Source organism: Papio anubis, chromosome 7 (assembly GCF_008728515.1).
Source record: "Papio anubis isolate 15944 chromosome 7, Panubis1.0, whole genome shotgun sequence".
In the NCBI taxonomy this organism is placed as follows: Eukaryota; Metazoa; Chordata; class Mammalia; order Primates; family Cercopithecidae; genus Papio; species Papio anubis.
The window spans coordinates 32,074,080-32,090,358 of NC_044982.1; the positions used below are offsets into that span (position 1 = coordinate 32,074,080).

At 52.2% G+C, this 16,279-nt stretch overlaps 1 protein-coding gene across 2 annotated transcripts in view; it reads left to right on the plus strand.

The window, feature by feature from the left end:
* Window positions 1-16,279, plus strand: part of LTBP2 (latent transforming growth factor beta binding protein 2) — a 115,079-nt gene that overhangs the window by 12,072 nt on the left and 86,728 nt on the right. For both annotated transcript variants that reach the window (XM_003902048.5, XM_009211959.4), the window contains exon 3: window positions 14,770-15,052. In XM_003902048.5, coding sequence (XP_003902097.1) covers window positions 14,770-15,052 — 283 coding nt within the window. The remainder of the gene's footprint in view (window positions 1-14,769; window positions 15,053-16,279) is intronic.

A 16,279-nucleotide genomic window follows, 5' to 3' on the forward strand; every position in this document is an offset into this window, starting at 1 on the left:
CCCAGGAACGCTGATGCTGCTGGCCCAGGGACCACACTTTGAGTAGCAGGGCCTTTCAGGACTCAGGAGGCCTGGGCAGGAGAGATTGGGACTTGGAAGTGGGGAAGAGGGTTGGTATGTTCGAGAGAGCGTAGCCTTTGCTGGGAGGCAGCACTGGCTGATGGAGAGTGTTGCTGAGGTTTGAGCTGAAGCTGCAGCGGGTGGCTTCATAGGGGGTGGGCTTCTCCCCAGCTGCCTGAGGGGTCTGGGCATAGGTCTCACTTAGGCCCTCCAACCCTGGAAGTTCTCGTTTCCTAACTTGCTAGTGATGTTCCAGCGTTATTCTCTGCCAAACTGGAGTTTCAACCCTAGAAACTCAAGGTTGAGTGAGTTTGCATACTGTTACAGTACCAGCGCATGTGTGTGGGGGTATCCTTGTGCCCCAGCGGGTGCTGCGCCAGGATGCTGAGGCAGGATGCTGCCAGTACCTTCTCCCCTGGTATTTCTCTCCCTGTCCCTCTCACCCTGCTGCCCCCTGGTCACCCACCCCGACCCAGGCACAGAGGCCAGCAGCTCTCCTGGAGGGGGTTGCCAGTGGGTAACAGCTTCTCCTGCTTGAAGTTGGCTCACCCGCAGCAGGGCTGTGTGCTCATTAACTGGTCCCTGTGCTGTTTGCTTGTTGCTATTTGGCTGCTAATAAGCCTAATGAGAACCACGCAGGCGGGCGGTGGGATGTTGGCACTGGATGGCTTCGTCCAGAGCTCCGCAGAAGGGGGAGCTCTTGGCTCCACACCCCGTCAGCTGGCTCTCCCCCACCCCTGTGGCTCTGCACCTCCCTCTCCTCTCCCAACAGCTGCCCTCCTGGCTGGGGCAGAGACTGCCAATGTCGGGGAATGTTCATGATTCTGTTCTAGCAGTTTCACACATGAAGGGATGCTTTCCTGGGCCGGTGAGAGATGGGGGCCGACATCCGCCACTGCCAAGGGTAAAGTCTAGTGCCAGAACCACGGGGAGACTCAGTCTCTCCCGGATATCTGCGGGCCCAACCCACTGCCCATGCACAGGGAGTGCTGGCTCCTGCTCAGTTGCCCTCTCTTCCCTCTAGCAGAATCCATCCCAGGTCACTGTCACACACTAGTCCGTCTCCCAGGCCTGCCCTCCTTCTGCCCTGTTCTGCAGGTGCCCATTGCTGGAAGCCCAGCCCATCCTTCCACCTTGGCGGGGGCTAAAGCTGGGCCGCCGAATCCTCCTCCAGTCTTGGTATCTGCCTTTCCTTCTGTGGCTTTGCCAGCTCTCTCTCTTGGGATTTATGTGTTTATGTATTTGTGGAGGCAGCTGACTGCGGCCTGCCGGGCCCTGCCCAGCAGAGGGGAAGAACTGGAGGGTGTGGAGTGACAGCGTCCTGTTTATAGTTGCAGCTTTTGGAAGACTGTCCATTCTTCCCAGACTGGCTCCTGCCCAACCCCACCCCAACTGGGGAAGGGGATTTGAATACTCCCTAGACTTCTCATTTTATCTCAGCCTGGACGCACAGGGGCTGGGGCTGCTTTGGGGAGGACAGAAGAGAATCCCTGCAGCTGTCGAGGAGAGGGCAGGCAAGTTACTCTCTCACGCCTGCCCCCAGCAGCAAGGCTCGATATTAAGAGCATGTACTTTGGATTCTGGCACCAGATCCCTGGAGACATGTTTGAGTCCCAGCTCTGTGTCCTGGGGCAAGTGACTGGCCCTTTTCTAGCCACAGGGCCTCATCCATAAAATGGGTATAACAATCTATATAGAATTGGTTTTGGGGATGAATGATATGAACTCGATAGCTCTTACTGTGCGCCAGGTATGATTCTAAGTACTTCATATTGTTAATTTTTAATCCTCACAACAACCCTATAAGCTACTTTGGATTTTTATCCCCATTTATAAATGAGGTTGGCTTTCTGTCCGAGTTATGCTACTGAGACTCAGCAGAGCCCAGACATGAATCCAGGTAGCCTGGCTCCAGAGCGCAAGGGCTTAGCTCTGTGCTTTCTGATAAATGAGTAAATGTGTGTAGACAGCCTGGCGCAAGCTAAGTTTAGCTGGTATTTTAATGCTAGATCAGGAGACCATGCTGGACTGCCTGGATTTAAATGTCAGCTCTCGGCTCCACCACGTGGCTGAGGGGCTATGGGCAGGCTGCTTAAAGTCTTTGTGTCTTGGTTTCCTCTTCCGTAAACCGGGATCAACACTGGGCCCTGTCTCCCAGAGTTGTAAGGAACAAATGAGGTCACTTAGGTCAGATGTTTAGTTCAAGGCCCGGCATGTGTGATGCACTGTATACATGTTTGGCCTTGATTTTGAGGGCAGGGACTGCATCTCACCACCCCCAGCAGGCAGTATGCTGGGTACAAGGTGAAGGGTCCATAAGTGTATACTGAATAATACATGGCCTCCCCCAGCCCTGTGCTGAGATAGCCCTTTCTGCTGCCCAAGTTCTATCGACCTTTCCAGAAACTCCCCACAGTGTTCAGGGGATCCTGGGGATGGAGACGCTGGAGTGGGTCTGAGGATTTTTCTGCGTGTATCACATGGGCAATGGAATGGCATTTCCCCAAGTCCCCATCTCAGTCCTACAAGAACCCTGTCTCTCCTGATCTGAGCTCCTCCTTGGCTTCCCTGAGAGAGCCTGTTTGCCCCGTTCATGCCAACCACATCCCAAAGTGGAAGACTGTGGCAAGGTGGCTAAGAGCCCCAGCTTCAGAGTCAGACTCCCTGAGTTCAAACCCTTGCTCCATAACTTACTAGCACGGTGATCTTGGGCAAGTTGTTGATGGTTCTGCCTCAGTTTCGCCATATGTCAGATGGGGACAAGAGTAGTACCTAGTGTAGTTATAAGAATGAGATGTTTACGTGAGGTAATAATACGTGTAAAGCGGTGAGCCCAGCACCTTGCTATGGGAAATGCTTAACAAGCCTTAGGAAAAGGGGTCAGGGCAAAGGAGGGATTTTCATCTTCACTAACTGGTTAGCACCTTCCAGAAGCCAGGAAAGTCTCATCTCCAGATGAACCATCCAGTGGGGACTCCGAAGTTGGCAGGGAGTGGTGGAGAGGAAGGTGGGAGATGGCGAAGGGGAATAATTATATGACCTCAGTGGAACCCAGCTGATATGTAGGGTGCAGTCTCATCAAGAGACCCTGTCCATTTCTTACGCCTGCATGGGGGTACCCTTCTTGGGGAGATCTTCCTGGGGAGCAGGTTACCCTGAGGCTCTTTGTCCAACGAGGTGATTAGGAGATGTCCTTGACTGGGAGCTTCCTGAAGCCAGGTGCTGTGTCCTGCTGACACTAGTGGAGTGCCTGGCCCTCTCTCCACACCTGTGTCCTTTGTACGTGCTTGGGGCCTGTTTATCAAAGAGCCGAGTGGGCAAATGATGGCATGGGTGACTGGCAGCTTCCTCCCTCCATCCCCAGCTGCCTCTTCTCAGTCTCCTTTGCTGGCTTCTCCCTCTCTACCTGACGTCTTAATGTTGGGCTTCCCCAGGACTTTCCCCAGACCTTCCAAGTCCCTCACCCCAAAGAGGGGGGCCATAGGAGCCAAGCGGAGCATGAACCGCCCCTGGGTATTGAGTGCCGGCAGGCACTGTGCCTGACAATTGACATGCAATACTTACAGTAATGCCCGGGGCTCACTCTGCCTGGATGTGCCAAACGCTGCCATCTTCCTTCAAACCCTCATGGTGTTCTCTGTCCTGGTCCCCTCCTGTGTCCCTGGCTGCTGCTTCTCCTCTGCTCACTACTAAACTGTGGGTTTCCCAGGACTTAGTCTGGGGTCTTCTTCTTTTCTTTGTCTTTGCATTGCTCCCGGAACGATCTGCTGCCTCCTCAGGGATGTAAACATCGTCTCTGGGCCGATGACGCCCAGATTCACATGAATCCTCTGCCAGGCCTCTCGTCTGACCAGTCTTCCGCGTCTGCTGCCTGCTCAACATCTGCGCTTGATGCCTCCCAGACATCCTCATCCCAACTTGTCTAAAATGAACTCGTGACTTCCCTTCCTCTGAGCTAACTCCCCCGTGCAGGTCTTACCCACTCTGTTAACTGGCACCCCCATCGACCTGACTGCTCGAGCGAGACACCCAGGGGCTACTGGGACACCTTCCTCTCACTCAGGCTTTGACATCAACCCATTATCAAGCCCTGTTTGTTTTACTTCCTCAGTCCCTCATGGACCTGCCTGCTTCCCTGCTGCCTCTCTGGGCCAGGGCCCTGTCACAGCTCTCCTGGATGACACTGCAGCCTGCTGCCCGCTCTCCCTGCCGTCCTCAACACATCCCACCTGAACCTTCCTGCTGCGGTGTCTCTGCACTCACCCAGCTCCCCGAGTGCAGCCCGGGCCACTGGTCTCTAGGCCGGTGGACACGCTGCTGCCTCTGTTTCTGCTCCCCCTCATCTCTCTGTGCGGCTGGCCCTTGTCATCTACCCCGTCTCTGTTTTGAGGTGTCCCCCTCAGAAGGGCTGCCCTGGCCACTCTGGCTTGAGTGGCCCCCACTGGCCTTGTTCTTCTGGATCTTGGGCCCTCGACTGTCTCTTCCATCCCTCACATACCAAGTTCTGCTCCACTTCTTTGTTTTTATTTTTATTTATTTATTTATTTTTGAAACAGAGTCCGGCTCTGTTAACCCAGGCTGGAGTGCAATGGCATCATCTCGGCTCACTGTAACCTCCACCTCCCAGCTTCAAGCAGTTCTCCCTCAGCCTCTCAAGTAGCTGGGATTACAGGTGTGTGCTATCACGCCTAACTAATTTTTTTATTTTTGTAGAGATGTTTCGACTAATGTTTGTATTTTTGTAGAGAGGTGTCATCATGTTGGCCAGACTGGTCTTGAACTCCTGACCTCAGGTGATCCACCCGCATCGGCCTCCCAAAGTGCCGGGATTACAGGCATGAGCCATCACGTCCATCCTGCTCCACTTCTTTGTTTACCTATTGAGTGACAGTCCCTCTGACTAAATTGGAAGCCCCTAAAGGACAGTCTCTCTTGTTTACCATCCTGGCAAGTCATGCATTTGAATGCCTTACTATTTTCCAGAGAAGAACACTGAGGCCCACAGAGGTGAGGAAACTGGCCCCAGGTGAGGTCCCGCAGTCAGAACTCAAACACGGGTCTCTGACTGCAGGGCCACACTGTCCTTCATGCCCCTGCCCTGGCCTCTCTGAGTTGTCAGTATTTGGAGTGGTGTGCTCATCCTTCCCGACCATCCCGGGCCTGGGTGTGGGGCTGGTGCTGCCGTGGGAGGGTGGCTGGATCCACTCCAGCCTAGAACTGTCTCCCCTGGAAGCTGCTTCTCTAGAAAAGACTCATCCCCAGGGACCCCTCCCAGCCCGTCCTGGGGCCCCTCTGGCACTGAGGCTTCCTCCCAGACAAGCCTTGGGACTGTGGGGATGGTTAGGCAACTCTTCTCTGCTTTGGGGCAGCAGCTGGAGAGGAGCCTAGGCCTCTCAGCCCTGAACTGGGCCCAGAGTCTTCCTCCTCATGCCTGCTGGAGCCAGTGGGATTGGGGCTGCTCTCTGCCCCAGCCCCTGGCCCCGCGGCTCCCCGGCCCCCACCTGGCCCAGCCTTGCAGCATTTGTTAATGCAATTAACAGGGCGGTCCATGCTGAAGGGCTGGGGGCCAAGGTCTGACTCACACCTCCCCTTCCTCCCCTCCAGCCGCCAAACGGTAGAGGCCCGCTTGGCCTGCCAGACAGCGTCTGCAGAGAGCAAGTGAGGGGCCAAGAACGGCATCTTTCTCTCATTAGGAGCTTTTATGTGAACACAACTGCTATTTTGGAGCTGGGCACTTGGCCGGCCCCGGAGCCCCAGTGCGGTTTCCAGCCGTCCTGAGCCGTGGCCCCGGCACAGCTGTATGGGAGCTGGGTAGCCCCTGAGGCCCTGACTTCTCCCACAGCCTAGGGGCTTGGGCCCTCAGTCAGGGCCTGGGAGACACAGCCCCTGGGCAGAGCTTGAGAGTGGAGAGAGCGATTCTGAGGTGGATTCCGAGGGTGGATTCCGAGGGTGCGTGTGAGCCAGACAGGGATTCCCTGGGCTAGGGGATCTCTGACATCAGGGTCCCTCCCCTGGAAACCAAAAGTCAAGGTTGTGGAGAAACAGCTCAGGGCCACAGGTGGACCCCCCAGTAAGCAGATTCCAGGAGCAAACTGAGGTCTCCAGGTGGGGGTCCAAGTCGGGTGCCCAGGGAGGTCTGAGGTAAATCCTATGGATGAGGTGCAAACTGTTCCATCTGCGAAGGCCTCTAGCTGTGAAAGGGGGCAGGGCGCCGACCTGAGGAGGGCATTGAGTGGCTCAGTGGATAGGGTCTTAGCATCCCACTGGCACAGATTTTAGGGAAAATGGAGGTTTAACCTGGGAAGCAGCTGAGCTTCAGGAGTGGAAGAGCTGGGCCCAGAGTCTGGAGTTGAAGTTCCTCCCCCAGACCAGAGTGGGTGGCACTGGAAGCCACTGAAGAGGGAGAGGCTGGAGGGGCCCACCCTGAAGTCTCTGCCTCCTCTATCTAACGGTCATAGATGAGAAGGTGTCTCTGGGGCCCAGGAAAGAGAGCTGATGACAAACGCCTTGCCTGGGGGTAGGGTGGGGGTGGGGAGGGGCCTGGCTATATTTGACACCTGGAAAGCAGTCCCCACCCAGCCCCACAGCCCTTGGTTGTTCATCTCTGTAACCAGGGCCTGATCCCTGGAGACGTGTTTGAGTCTCAGCTCTGTGTCCTGGGGCAAGTGACTGGACCTTTTCTAGCCACAGGGCCTCGTCCATAAAATGGGTATAACAATCTATATAGAGTTGGTTTTGGGGATGAATGATATGAACTCGGTAGCTCTTACTGTGTGCCAGGTACGATTCTAAGCACTTCATATTGTTAATTTTTAATCCTCACAACAACCCTATAAACTAGATTAGATTTTTATCCTAAGGGCCTGAGTTGACATTGCCCTTTCCTGGGGAAAGGGTCATAGCTGAGAAGCTCAGAGGCCCTCTTGCTTCTGGGGGAGTGATTTGTTTTGCTGTTGTTTTAAGCTTTGCTGTGGTGGCCAGTGGAACTTCCTGTGATGATGGAAATGTTCTGTATCTTGCTGTCCATTGTGGTAGCCGTGAGCCACATGTGGGTGTCAAGCACTTGAAATATGGCTTGTGAGACTGAAAGAACTGAATTTTAAATTTTATTTAATCTGTATCCATTTAAATTTAAATAACCACATACAGTTCCTGGCTACAGTGTGAGACTCTCTTGAACAGCACAGCTTTAGAGAGAACAAAGTACGCCCACGTCCAGGTGCTCAGCTGAGACTCACAACAGCTCTTTGAAGCAGGAATTATCAGCCCCATATCGTGGACGAGGCCACTGACACACTGGTGGAGACATCTCAGCGAGATGACATGTGTCCAGGGTCATGCAGCTGAGATGTAGCAGAGCTGGGGTCAAACCAAACCAATCCTCCTGCCCCCCACCCCGTGTTCTTGCTACTACCCAGTAGCTAATCAGCAGGGGCTCCGAGCAAATGGTAGGAGCAGCCTGCATGGGGTGGTCGGGAGGGCTGTTTCTAGAATCTCTCCCAGGCCTGCCCATTCTGAGTTTGGTCCCTTGCCAAAAGTAGGGGTTTTGTGTGGAAAATCTGAGCAAACCTTTGTTGACTGTTCTGGGGTAGAGTGAGGGGAGAAGGGGCTCAACTAGGAACATGGGGGGATTAGGGGAACAATGCCTTTTATTTCTTGCTTTTAAAGCAATTTCAGGAGTTTTCTTTTATTCCCCTCGCCTTTTGGCGTCCTGCTGCCTCCACAGAGCCGAACACCCAAAGCTGGGACTTTCCACCCCTCTAATGCTCAGTGAAGAGCGGGCGAGGGGGTACGGAAAAGAAAGGATCCCGGAGGAGCCCAAATTATGAATGGCTAAAGACCGACATTGGCAAGCGAGCGTGAGGAGGCTACGTGACAGTGTAGTCTTCCGGTTGTCTGAGGGTACTGTCCCAGGGGCGGGGGGGTATTCCGTCTTCTGCAGATCAACTCCCGGAGGCTAAATGTGGACATCACGGTATCATGCTCGATAAATGGACCAATAATCAAGTGGAGATTCATTAGAGCCACATAACCCATACTGGGTTGATTTCTCAAGTATAAGGCATGATCTTTACTCATTTAAATTTTCACTTATTTATATATATTTTTAGAGACAGGGTCTTGCTCTGTTGCCCAGGCTGGAGTGCACTGGCGCCATCATGGCTCACTACAGCCTCAAACTCCTGAGTCCAAGTGATTCCTCCCACCTTAGCCTCACAAGTAGCTAAGACTAGAGGTGGGCACCATCATACCCAGCTAACTTTTAAGATTTTTTTCTGTAGAGATGGGATCCCACTATGTTGCCCAGGCTGGGCAACTCTTGGACTGAGGCAGTCCTCCAGCCTCAGCCTCCTAAAGTGCTGGGATTACAGGCATGAGCCATTGCACCCACCTCTAGGATCTCTACTGTTGAGGAAAAATTGGAGGCATGAAACTCGCTGGCCCACCATGGATGGAGGTTTTCTCTCTTAAAATTCCCACAGCACTGCATGGAACTGCCTCTTCTGGGACCTCAGCATTTCCTTTTTTTGTTTTAAGCAATAGCCTCTGCCACTGGAGGTTCTGAGACGGCTGATTTCCTTTTGGATATTTAAGTTTTGAAATCGTGCTCATTTGGAATAGGAATGTTTCACTTCAGCCTCCTTTAAACAAAAGGACACATGACCACGATTGCCCCTCCCTCCCAAAGGGTCACTGGACTTCATGCACCAGTAATGTTTCCAAAAATATCTTAAGTACCAACCTACAGTGGCCAGCTTTTCATTTTTCCAAGTGAAGCCATTAGGAAAAAAACAAGAAACAAAGCTAATTACCACTTGCCATCACCTTTAATTAAAAAGAACATTTTAACTCCAAAAATATAGAAAAGACATCATCGCAAAAGACACTCTTTAGATGGGAAAAATACAGCCTATGAAAAAGAAACAACCCAGGAAAGGGTTTCTTTTCCTGACTTTATGGCAGACCAGTAAAAACTGTCAGAACAGTCCCATTCATAGACAGGCACTGGAAGCCACCATCATGGACCATTTAGGGGTGACTTTCGGGGGAGTGGAGAGAGAGGACAGGAGTCTACATACTCCAGTTCCGTAACGCAAACACTCAGCTCAAAACACAATGCTTACATTTCCGTGAGGAAGCCCGGTCGGCATCTTGCTGAGACTTGTGAAAACAAGAGGGGATGCGAGTGTGAGTGAAGCCAGCGAGAGCTGGTTCTAAACCTCCAAAAACCTGAAACTTGTTGGAGGCTGTGCCTCAGCAGATCGGGCCTCTGCACAGCATCCTACATGGTTGATTCAGAAGGGTTACCTTCCTGAGGGGGTTTTTCCCACCAACACGTCTGGCTGGTTTGGAAGCCTTTTAGAACTTGATTTACTAGGCTATTGTATATTAAATGCCATTTCCGCAGTTACCCCCTAACCACTCATTTCCCATGAGCTGTTTGTTCATTGTACCAACCAAAGTTTGCCAGCCCTAACCCTCACTGAGGACCTAATTCCCTGCTTGGAAAATGGATTCTAGGAGTGTGGGAACCCCCACTAGCCAGGGCTTCCCCCTATGCAGGGCTCAGTCTTGTTCACCTTTCTGCCTTCGGCACCCAGTCTGATCAAAATCAGGTGCTCACTAAATGTTTTCGGAATGCATTATTAGCAAGTGAGGCAGAACCAGAGCTAAGTGAGTCATGGCGAGCCACAGGGGCTTGGCTCACAGGGTTTGGGATCTTGGATTTCTAGACAGTGAAAGGTATTTTTTATATATATATGTGTGTGTGTGTGTATATATATATATGTTTCAATAGCTTTTGGAGAACAAATGGTTTTTGGTTACATGGATAAATTGTTTAGTGGTGAAGTCTAAGATTTTAGTGCACCCATCACCTGAGTAGTGTACATTTTACCCAATATGTAGTTTTTAATTCCACACCCCTTCCCACTCTTTCCCTTCTGAGTCTCCAAAGTCCATTATATCACTCTGTATGCCTTTTCATACCCATAGCTTAGCTCCCACTTGTAAATGATGACATGTATTTGGTTTTCCATTCCTGAGCTACTTCACTTAGAATAATGGCCTCCAGCTCCAACCAAGTTGCGGCAAAAAGTCATTATTTCATTCTTTTCAATAGCTGAGTAATATTCCATGGTGAATATATATCACATTTTCTTTTATTTATGTATGTATGTATTTATTTATTTATTTATTTATTTTGAGGTGGAGTCTCACTCTGTCGCCCAGGCTGGAGTGCAGTAGCACAATCTTGGCTCACTCCTGGGTTCAGGTGATTCTCTGCCTCAGTCTCCTGAGTAGCTGGGATTACAGGCGCCCACCACCACACCTGGTTAATTTTTTGCATTTTCAGTAGAGACAGGGTTTCACCACATTTTCTTTATTCACTCATTGGTTGATGGGCACTTTAGTTGGTACCATATCTTTGCAATCGTGAATTGTGCTGCAATAAACATACACCCGCAGGTGTCTTTTTGATAGTATGATTTCTTCACCTTTACTCAGTAGTGAGATTGCTGGATTGAATAGTTGACCTATTTGGTTCTTTGAGAAATCTCCATACTGTTTTCCATAGGGGCGGCACTAATTTACATTCCCACCAGCAGTGTATAAGTGTTCCCTTTTCCCCATGTCTGTGCCAACATCAATTGTTTTGTGACTTTTTAGTAATGAGCATTCTGGCTGGGATAAGATGGTATCTCACTGTGGTTTTAATTTGCATTTCCCTGATGATGAGTAATGTTGAACATTTTTTCGTATATTTGTTGGCCATTTGTATGAAGGATCTTATTGTTAATGTGAAGGATGGGCTGTTCTCAGGGCTCAGGAGGGGAAGGATGGAAGCTAGACTGTTTTCCAAAGGCCATCCTCGGGGCAAGGACCACACACTCAGAGGTGGAAGCTGCATGACCTTCCTCTCACCCATGCCAGCCTTTGGGTCTCTGTGGCAGAGAGGTGTGGGTCTATGTGGGAAATCACTCAGGCCTTCCCATTCTATTCCCTCCCTAAAAAATCCCCAAGGCCGAGACCTGCCCTGGGCACATCTGCTTCCTCCACGTTCACTAGCACTGACGTGGCTGCTGGGCTGGCCCCAGCTAACCATGTTTCCTGTGGTGGTGGTGACAGGGGCCTGGCAGGTGGTCAGGTGAGGACAAAGTGTGCTTGGGCAGATAGAGGGGTGGCCAGGCCAAAATCCTGCCATGGTGGCAGTTTGTGTTTGGGGAAGTGCTCTGGGTTGCAATTCTGACATGGTTCTACCTAGAGGCCTGGAGCCTGCCTGGAAGTGGTGCCTGGGCACGAGGAAAAATGCTCTGGCCTCCCAGCCCAACTTGTGGTTGGAATGCTATTAAAACCTGTTATTTCCCACACTCTCTGCTGATAGACTGGTCTTGAGTGCCCTTGGTGCACAATGTCCAATTTTTCATCCTTTGTGTCTCTGGTCAGCATCACCTCCTCCAAGAAGCCTTCCCTGACTTTCCCTACTGCCTGCCTCAGCCTGGGTTAGAGGGTCCAGCTGGCGTAGCACTTGTCCTATAACCTGTGTGTTCTACTTTCCATGTCAGACAGTGTACTAGAGACAGTATCACAAGCTTCACACCCAGTGAGTGCTCTACGAATGCTCACTGGGTAAACCCATGAGCTGACATACATCCTCCATCATTATTTAAAAATTCTGTGTGGGCTTTGGAAGGGTGTGGGGTCCTGGGGTCTCCACTGTCAGGGCCAATTGGGATGTGCAGTTTCTCAAGGCAGAATTCCCAAGGGTGCATTTGGTGGCTGACTTGAAGCCAACAGATCCCCTTTGTTTCCTTATCAGCTCTGGGCCAAGGCTCAGAGATAGTAGAGAGGAAGAGGAAGAACCATGCCCACCCTTCAGGGAGTCAGTGGGGTGGAAAGAGCCTGGGCTTCTCAGTCACACAGAACTGGATTTGAATCCTGGCTCCACTATTAACTAGCTGGGTGACCTCAGGCAAGTCTCTTAACCTCTCTGAGCTTCAGCAGCATTATCTGTAAAATGGGAATCATAGTCACACCTGCTGCATAGGATTGTTGAGAAGCTTCAGTGAGAGCGTGTATGCAGAGCATGGTGCCAGGGCTATTGTCAGCACTCATCAGAGAGTAGCCGCCATAATAAAAATAATAATAATGGTGTTATTGTTAGGCATATGTTAGGAGCTAAAGATACAACGAGGTGTAAGAGATAGTCACTACACTTCAAGGAGCTGACTGTATGAGTCAGGAAATTGAGACATGTGCATAAAAAAAGCTAATGGCAGTGGCCTCGCGCGGTGGCTCATGCCTGTAATCCCAGCACTTTGGGAGGCCAAGGCAGGCAGATCACCTGAGGTTGGGAGTTTGAGACCAGCCTGACCAACATGGAGAAACCCCATCTCTACTAAAAATACAAAATTAGTGGGGTGTGGTGGCGCATGCCTGTAATCCCAGCTACTCGGGAGACTGAGACAGGAGAATCATCCTGAACCCGGGAGGCGGAGGTTGCAGTGAGCTGAGATGGCGCCATTGCACGCCAGCATGGGCAACAAGAGTGAAACTCCGTCTCAAAAACAAAAACCAAAAAACAAAAACCAAACAACAAAAACAATAACAACAACAAAAACTAATGGCACTATGCGGGACATGCCCAGTGAATGGCGAACACAAGTATTTTTCCTGTTAATCAGAGGAGGCAGCAGCTGCTGAGAGGCAGGTGTCCAGCATGGGGAAGTTGGTCTTGAGGGAACAGTAGGAGCCAGGTAAATGGAGAGCAAGTGGGAAACAAGAGAGGACATAGCACATGCAAAGACAGAGAGAAGACAGAGCAGAGGCTACCTGGGGCCACAGCCAGCAGGCCAGCTCGACTGGAGCAGGTTGGCTTAGAGGAATGTTAGAGTGGATGAGACCAGGACGGTCTTCAGTGCTCGTCTATGGACTTGAATACTGAAGACACCAGGGAACCACTGAAGGTCTCTGTGACATGGGCCAGGTGGAAGTTTGGAGATGTTTATCCTGGCCAGCCCTCGGTTTGGATTCTGGTGCTCTTCTCGGAAAGGAGAGTTCAGCTCACAAAACCCAGGCATCTGGTCTGGGTAGCCATGCCTGCTAGTTTCACAGTTGCACTTAGGATTCCTGAGATGACAAGGTCTGTGTATCTGCCTCCTCTTCCTCACTGACCTTGCCTACGCCCCCTCCGCCAGCAGACCCTCGTTTCCCTGGGTCTCTGGCGACTCCTCGAGTACACCACATTCCTTCCAGCCTCCAGAGCCCGGTCTTTGCCTTGCCCTCTGCCTGGGAGACTGCCCGGGTCTTTGGGGGTTCACTTCCTTTGCACGCTCCCATCTCTCTCTTCAGAGAGGTGCCCTGGCCGCCCCATCTGAGTCTCCTGGTTGGGCCTGAACCCCTGCATCACCCGGGTTAATTGTCTTCACAGCCCTTGAAACTGCCTGAGGCCACATCATGCTATTGTTTTCTTGCTTCCTGTTAGTGTCCTTTACTCTACCACAAGCCCCAGGCAGACAAGAACTTTGTCCCAGTGCCTGGCACTCACTAGGGCTCAGCAGCTATTTGTTGAATGAATGAATGAATGAATGAATGAATGAGGCGTTGGGTTTCGAGGGTGCAGTGTGAGCCAGACATGCTTCCCGGGCTCACACATGTTCCCCAGTGGAAGTCCTGGTGGGGGAGGGGCAGGACTCCGTATCCCAGTGTGTGCCTCTGCATGGGATGTTCCCTTGGCCAGTAATCACTGGATGTGACTCTGGAATTTGCAAGGGGATGAAGGATAGTGAAGAGAGGAGTCAGCCTGGGGAGCTGGTGGCTAATGCTGCACGGGGCTAACCGGGAGAAAGGCCTGGTTTCAGCTCCACCTTGCCCCTGGCTGGACCCACAGCCCAGGAGGCAGAATCCAGAGACAGCCTGAGCCCTGAACGGAGGCCCCACAGAGGAGAGGACTTACCTGGCCGGCAGTGGCTGTGATGCCGGCAGCTGTGTTCTGGCCACCGTGCTTTCTCTGGCGCAGTCGGGAGTTCTGCCTTGCTAAGGAGATGGAGAACAACGGGAAGGAGAGGAGAGACTGTCAAGCTGAATATGCCTTTGAAGGACGCATAGGGTCCTCTAACCTCCTTAGTTCACCCCTCCTGTGATTTAGGAGCAAACAGAGGCTCAGTGAATTCAAGACCACACAGTTCATGAGTTCATGAGTGACAGGAAAATCCCAGCAACTCAAACCGCTTGAATTTCAGGCCAGTGTTGGGCCCTTTCCCACCAAAGAGACTCATTCATTCATTCATTTGCTCCATATTTACTGAGAATCTACTCTGTGGCAGTCCCTATTCTAAGTTCCAGGGCCACTGTCTGTCCTCAGGGGACTTCCAGTCTGGTGGGAGTGAACATTTTAGTATAGACACAGTGTCAGGCAGTGCACTTCCTCTTCAGGGTGCTCTGTGGGACGTGGTGGTGTGAGCCACTCTGCAGCTGGCCACGCAGTCTTTGGTTGTCCAAAGATCAGAGGTGAATGCGTCCTGGGGGTCTGTGGATAGAGGTGGGAGAAGCATGGGTTAGGGAGCCCTCTGAGGCCAGGAGAGTGGCTTCCTGCTTGAGCGATGGGGTTGGCAGCACTCAGGAGGGTACTTCTGACAGGACGGAGTGGGCAGCTGTGGTCTCAGCGCCCCATGGCCACTGCTGTCACCTCTCTCCCTGTGTCCTCAGCCGTGTGCCAGCCGCCGTGCCAGAACCGGGGCTCCTGCAGCCGCCCTCAGCTCTGCGTCTGCCGCTCCGGTTTCCGTGGAGCCCGCTGCGAGGAGGTCATTCCCGATGAGGAGTTTGACCCCCAGAACTCCAGGGTGGCACCTCGACGCTGGGCCGAGCGTTCACCCAACCTGCGCAGGAGCAGTGCGGCCGGAGACGGCACCTTGGCCAGAGCACAACCGCCAGCACCACAGTTGCCGTCCGCACCACAATCGCCGCCCGTACCACAGTCGCCGCCAGCTGGGTAAGACCCCTTCTCCATGGGGCTCGGGATCTGGGGCTCAGTCTCTTTCTGGAGGGGCTTCTTCCTTCGGACCATTTGGTGAAGGCTGGTGGAGAAGACCACAGTCTTCCCTTCCCTCCTCCCCACCCTCCTTGGCTTTCCCTGGCACGGCCAGAGATATGAGCAGGAGAGTAGGTGTTGGGGCTGACTTGGGCTTTGCCAGGCTGGGGTGGAAAGAGGAGGGAAGTGAAGTCTTTGCCCTCAGGTGCCTGAAATAAAGCTGAGGAGGGCATGTACCTGGGACCACGGCCTCCTGGTTCACAGTCTGGCTTTGCCATTTCCCAGGTGGGCAACCCCAGGTAAGTCACTTACCTCTCTGTGCCTCGGATTCTGTATCAGTAAGGTGGGACAATGATAATACCTGTGTTATGAATTGTCATAAAGATTAAATTAGTCAACATGAGGGAAGTGCTTAGAACAGTGACTGGCACACATGGAAGTTCTTTATACACGTTCTCCCACACCCCATCCCGACCTCCTCCTCCTCTGCCTGTGGTCCCTGTGTCCCTCCAGTTTCCTCAGCACCCAGCTTCAGCCACTCTCCTTAGAGGGGAGAAGAAGAAGCATGTGGGAGAAGGGAGTAGAAAGGAAAGTGAACAAGGAGAGTGTTCATGGGCAGGATTCCCTGGCCTGCTTGCCAGCCAATCTGGCTAGACTTTTTCTAGCTCAGGACAGGAAATCTGAACTTTATAAATGAGTCCATTTCTAGGGGACTGTGTTTTCCTTTTAGTTTTTCAGGTTAGTTTTTCCATTCGCTTCCTACTTAAGAAGTTCTTTCTGAAATGTTGCAACCCTGCCTTGCTGAACTAAAGGGAAAGAGGATTTGCCCTTTCAGAGCCCAGGAGAACCAGGCAGAGGAGGCTGACCTTGAGGTTAGGTTCCAGCAGGAAAGGTCTGGAGAGAGTGGCTGAGTTGCAGGAGGAGCAAAGAAAGGAGGTTAAGGGTGTCCAGGGACTCTGAGAGCAGGTGAGGTCAGGCAGACCAGGCTCTTGGTGAGCTGGGTTCCGGGGCCCTGGGCACCCAAGTAGATGTTTTCCAAGGGCAGCTAGGAGGAGGAAGAAAGAAAGGATGGACTCAGGTCAAGGGCCTAGGGAACTCCAAGGTCAAGAGCAGAAGAGCCAAACCCTGCAGCCAAGGCCCAAAGGTCCTGCGGCAGAAACAAGGAGCAGAGCTAAGGGGCCCCAGGTA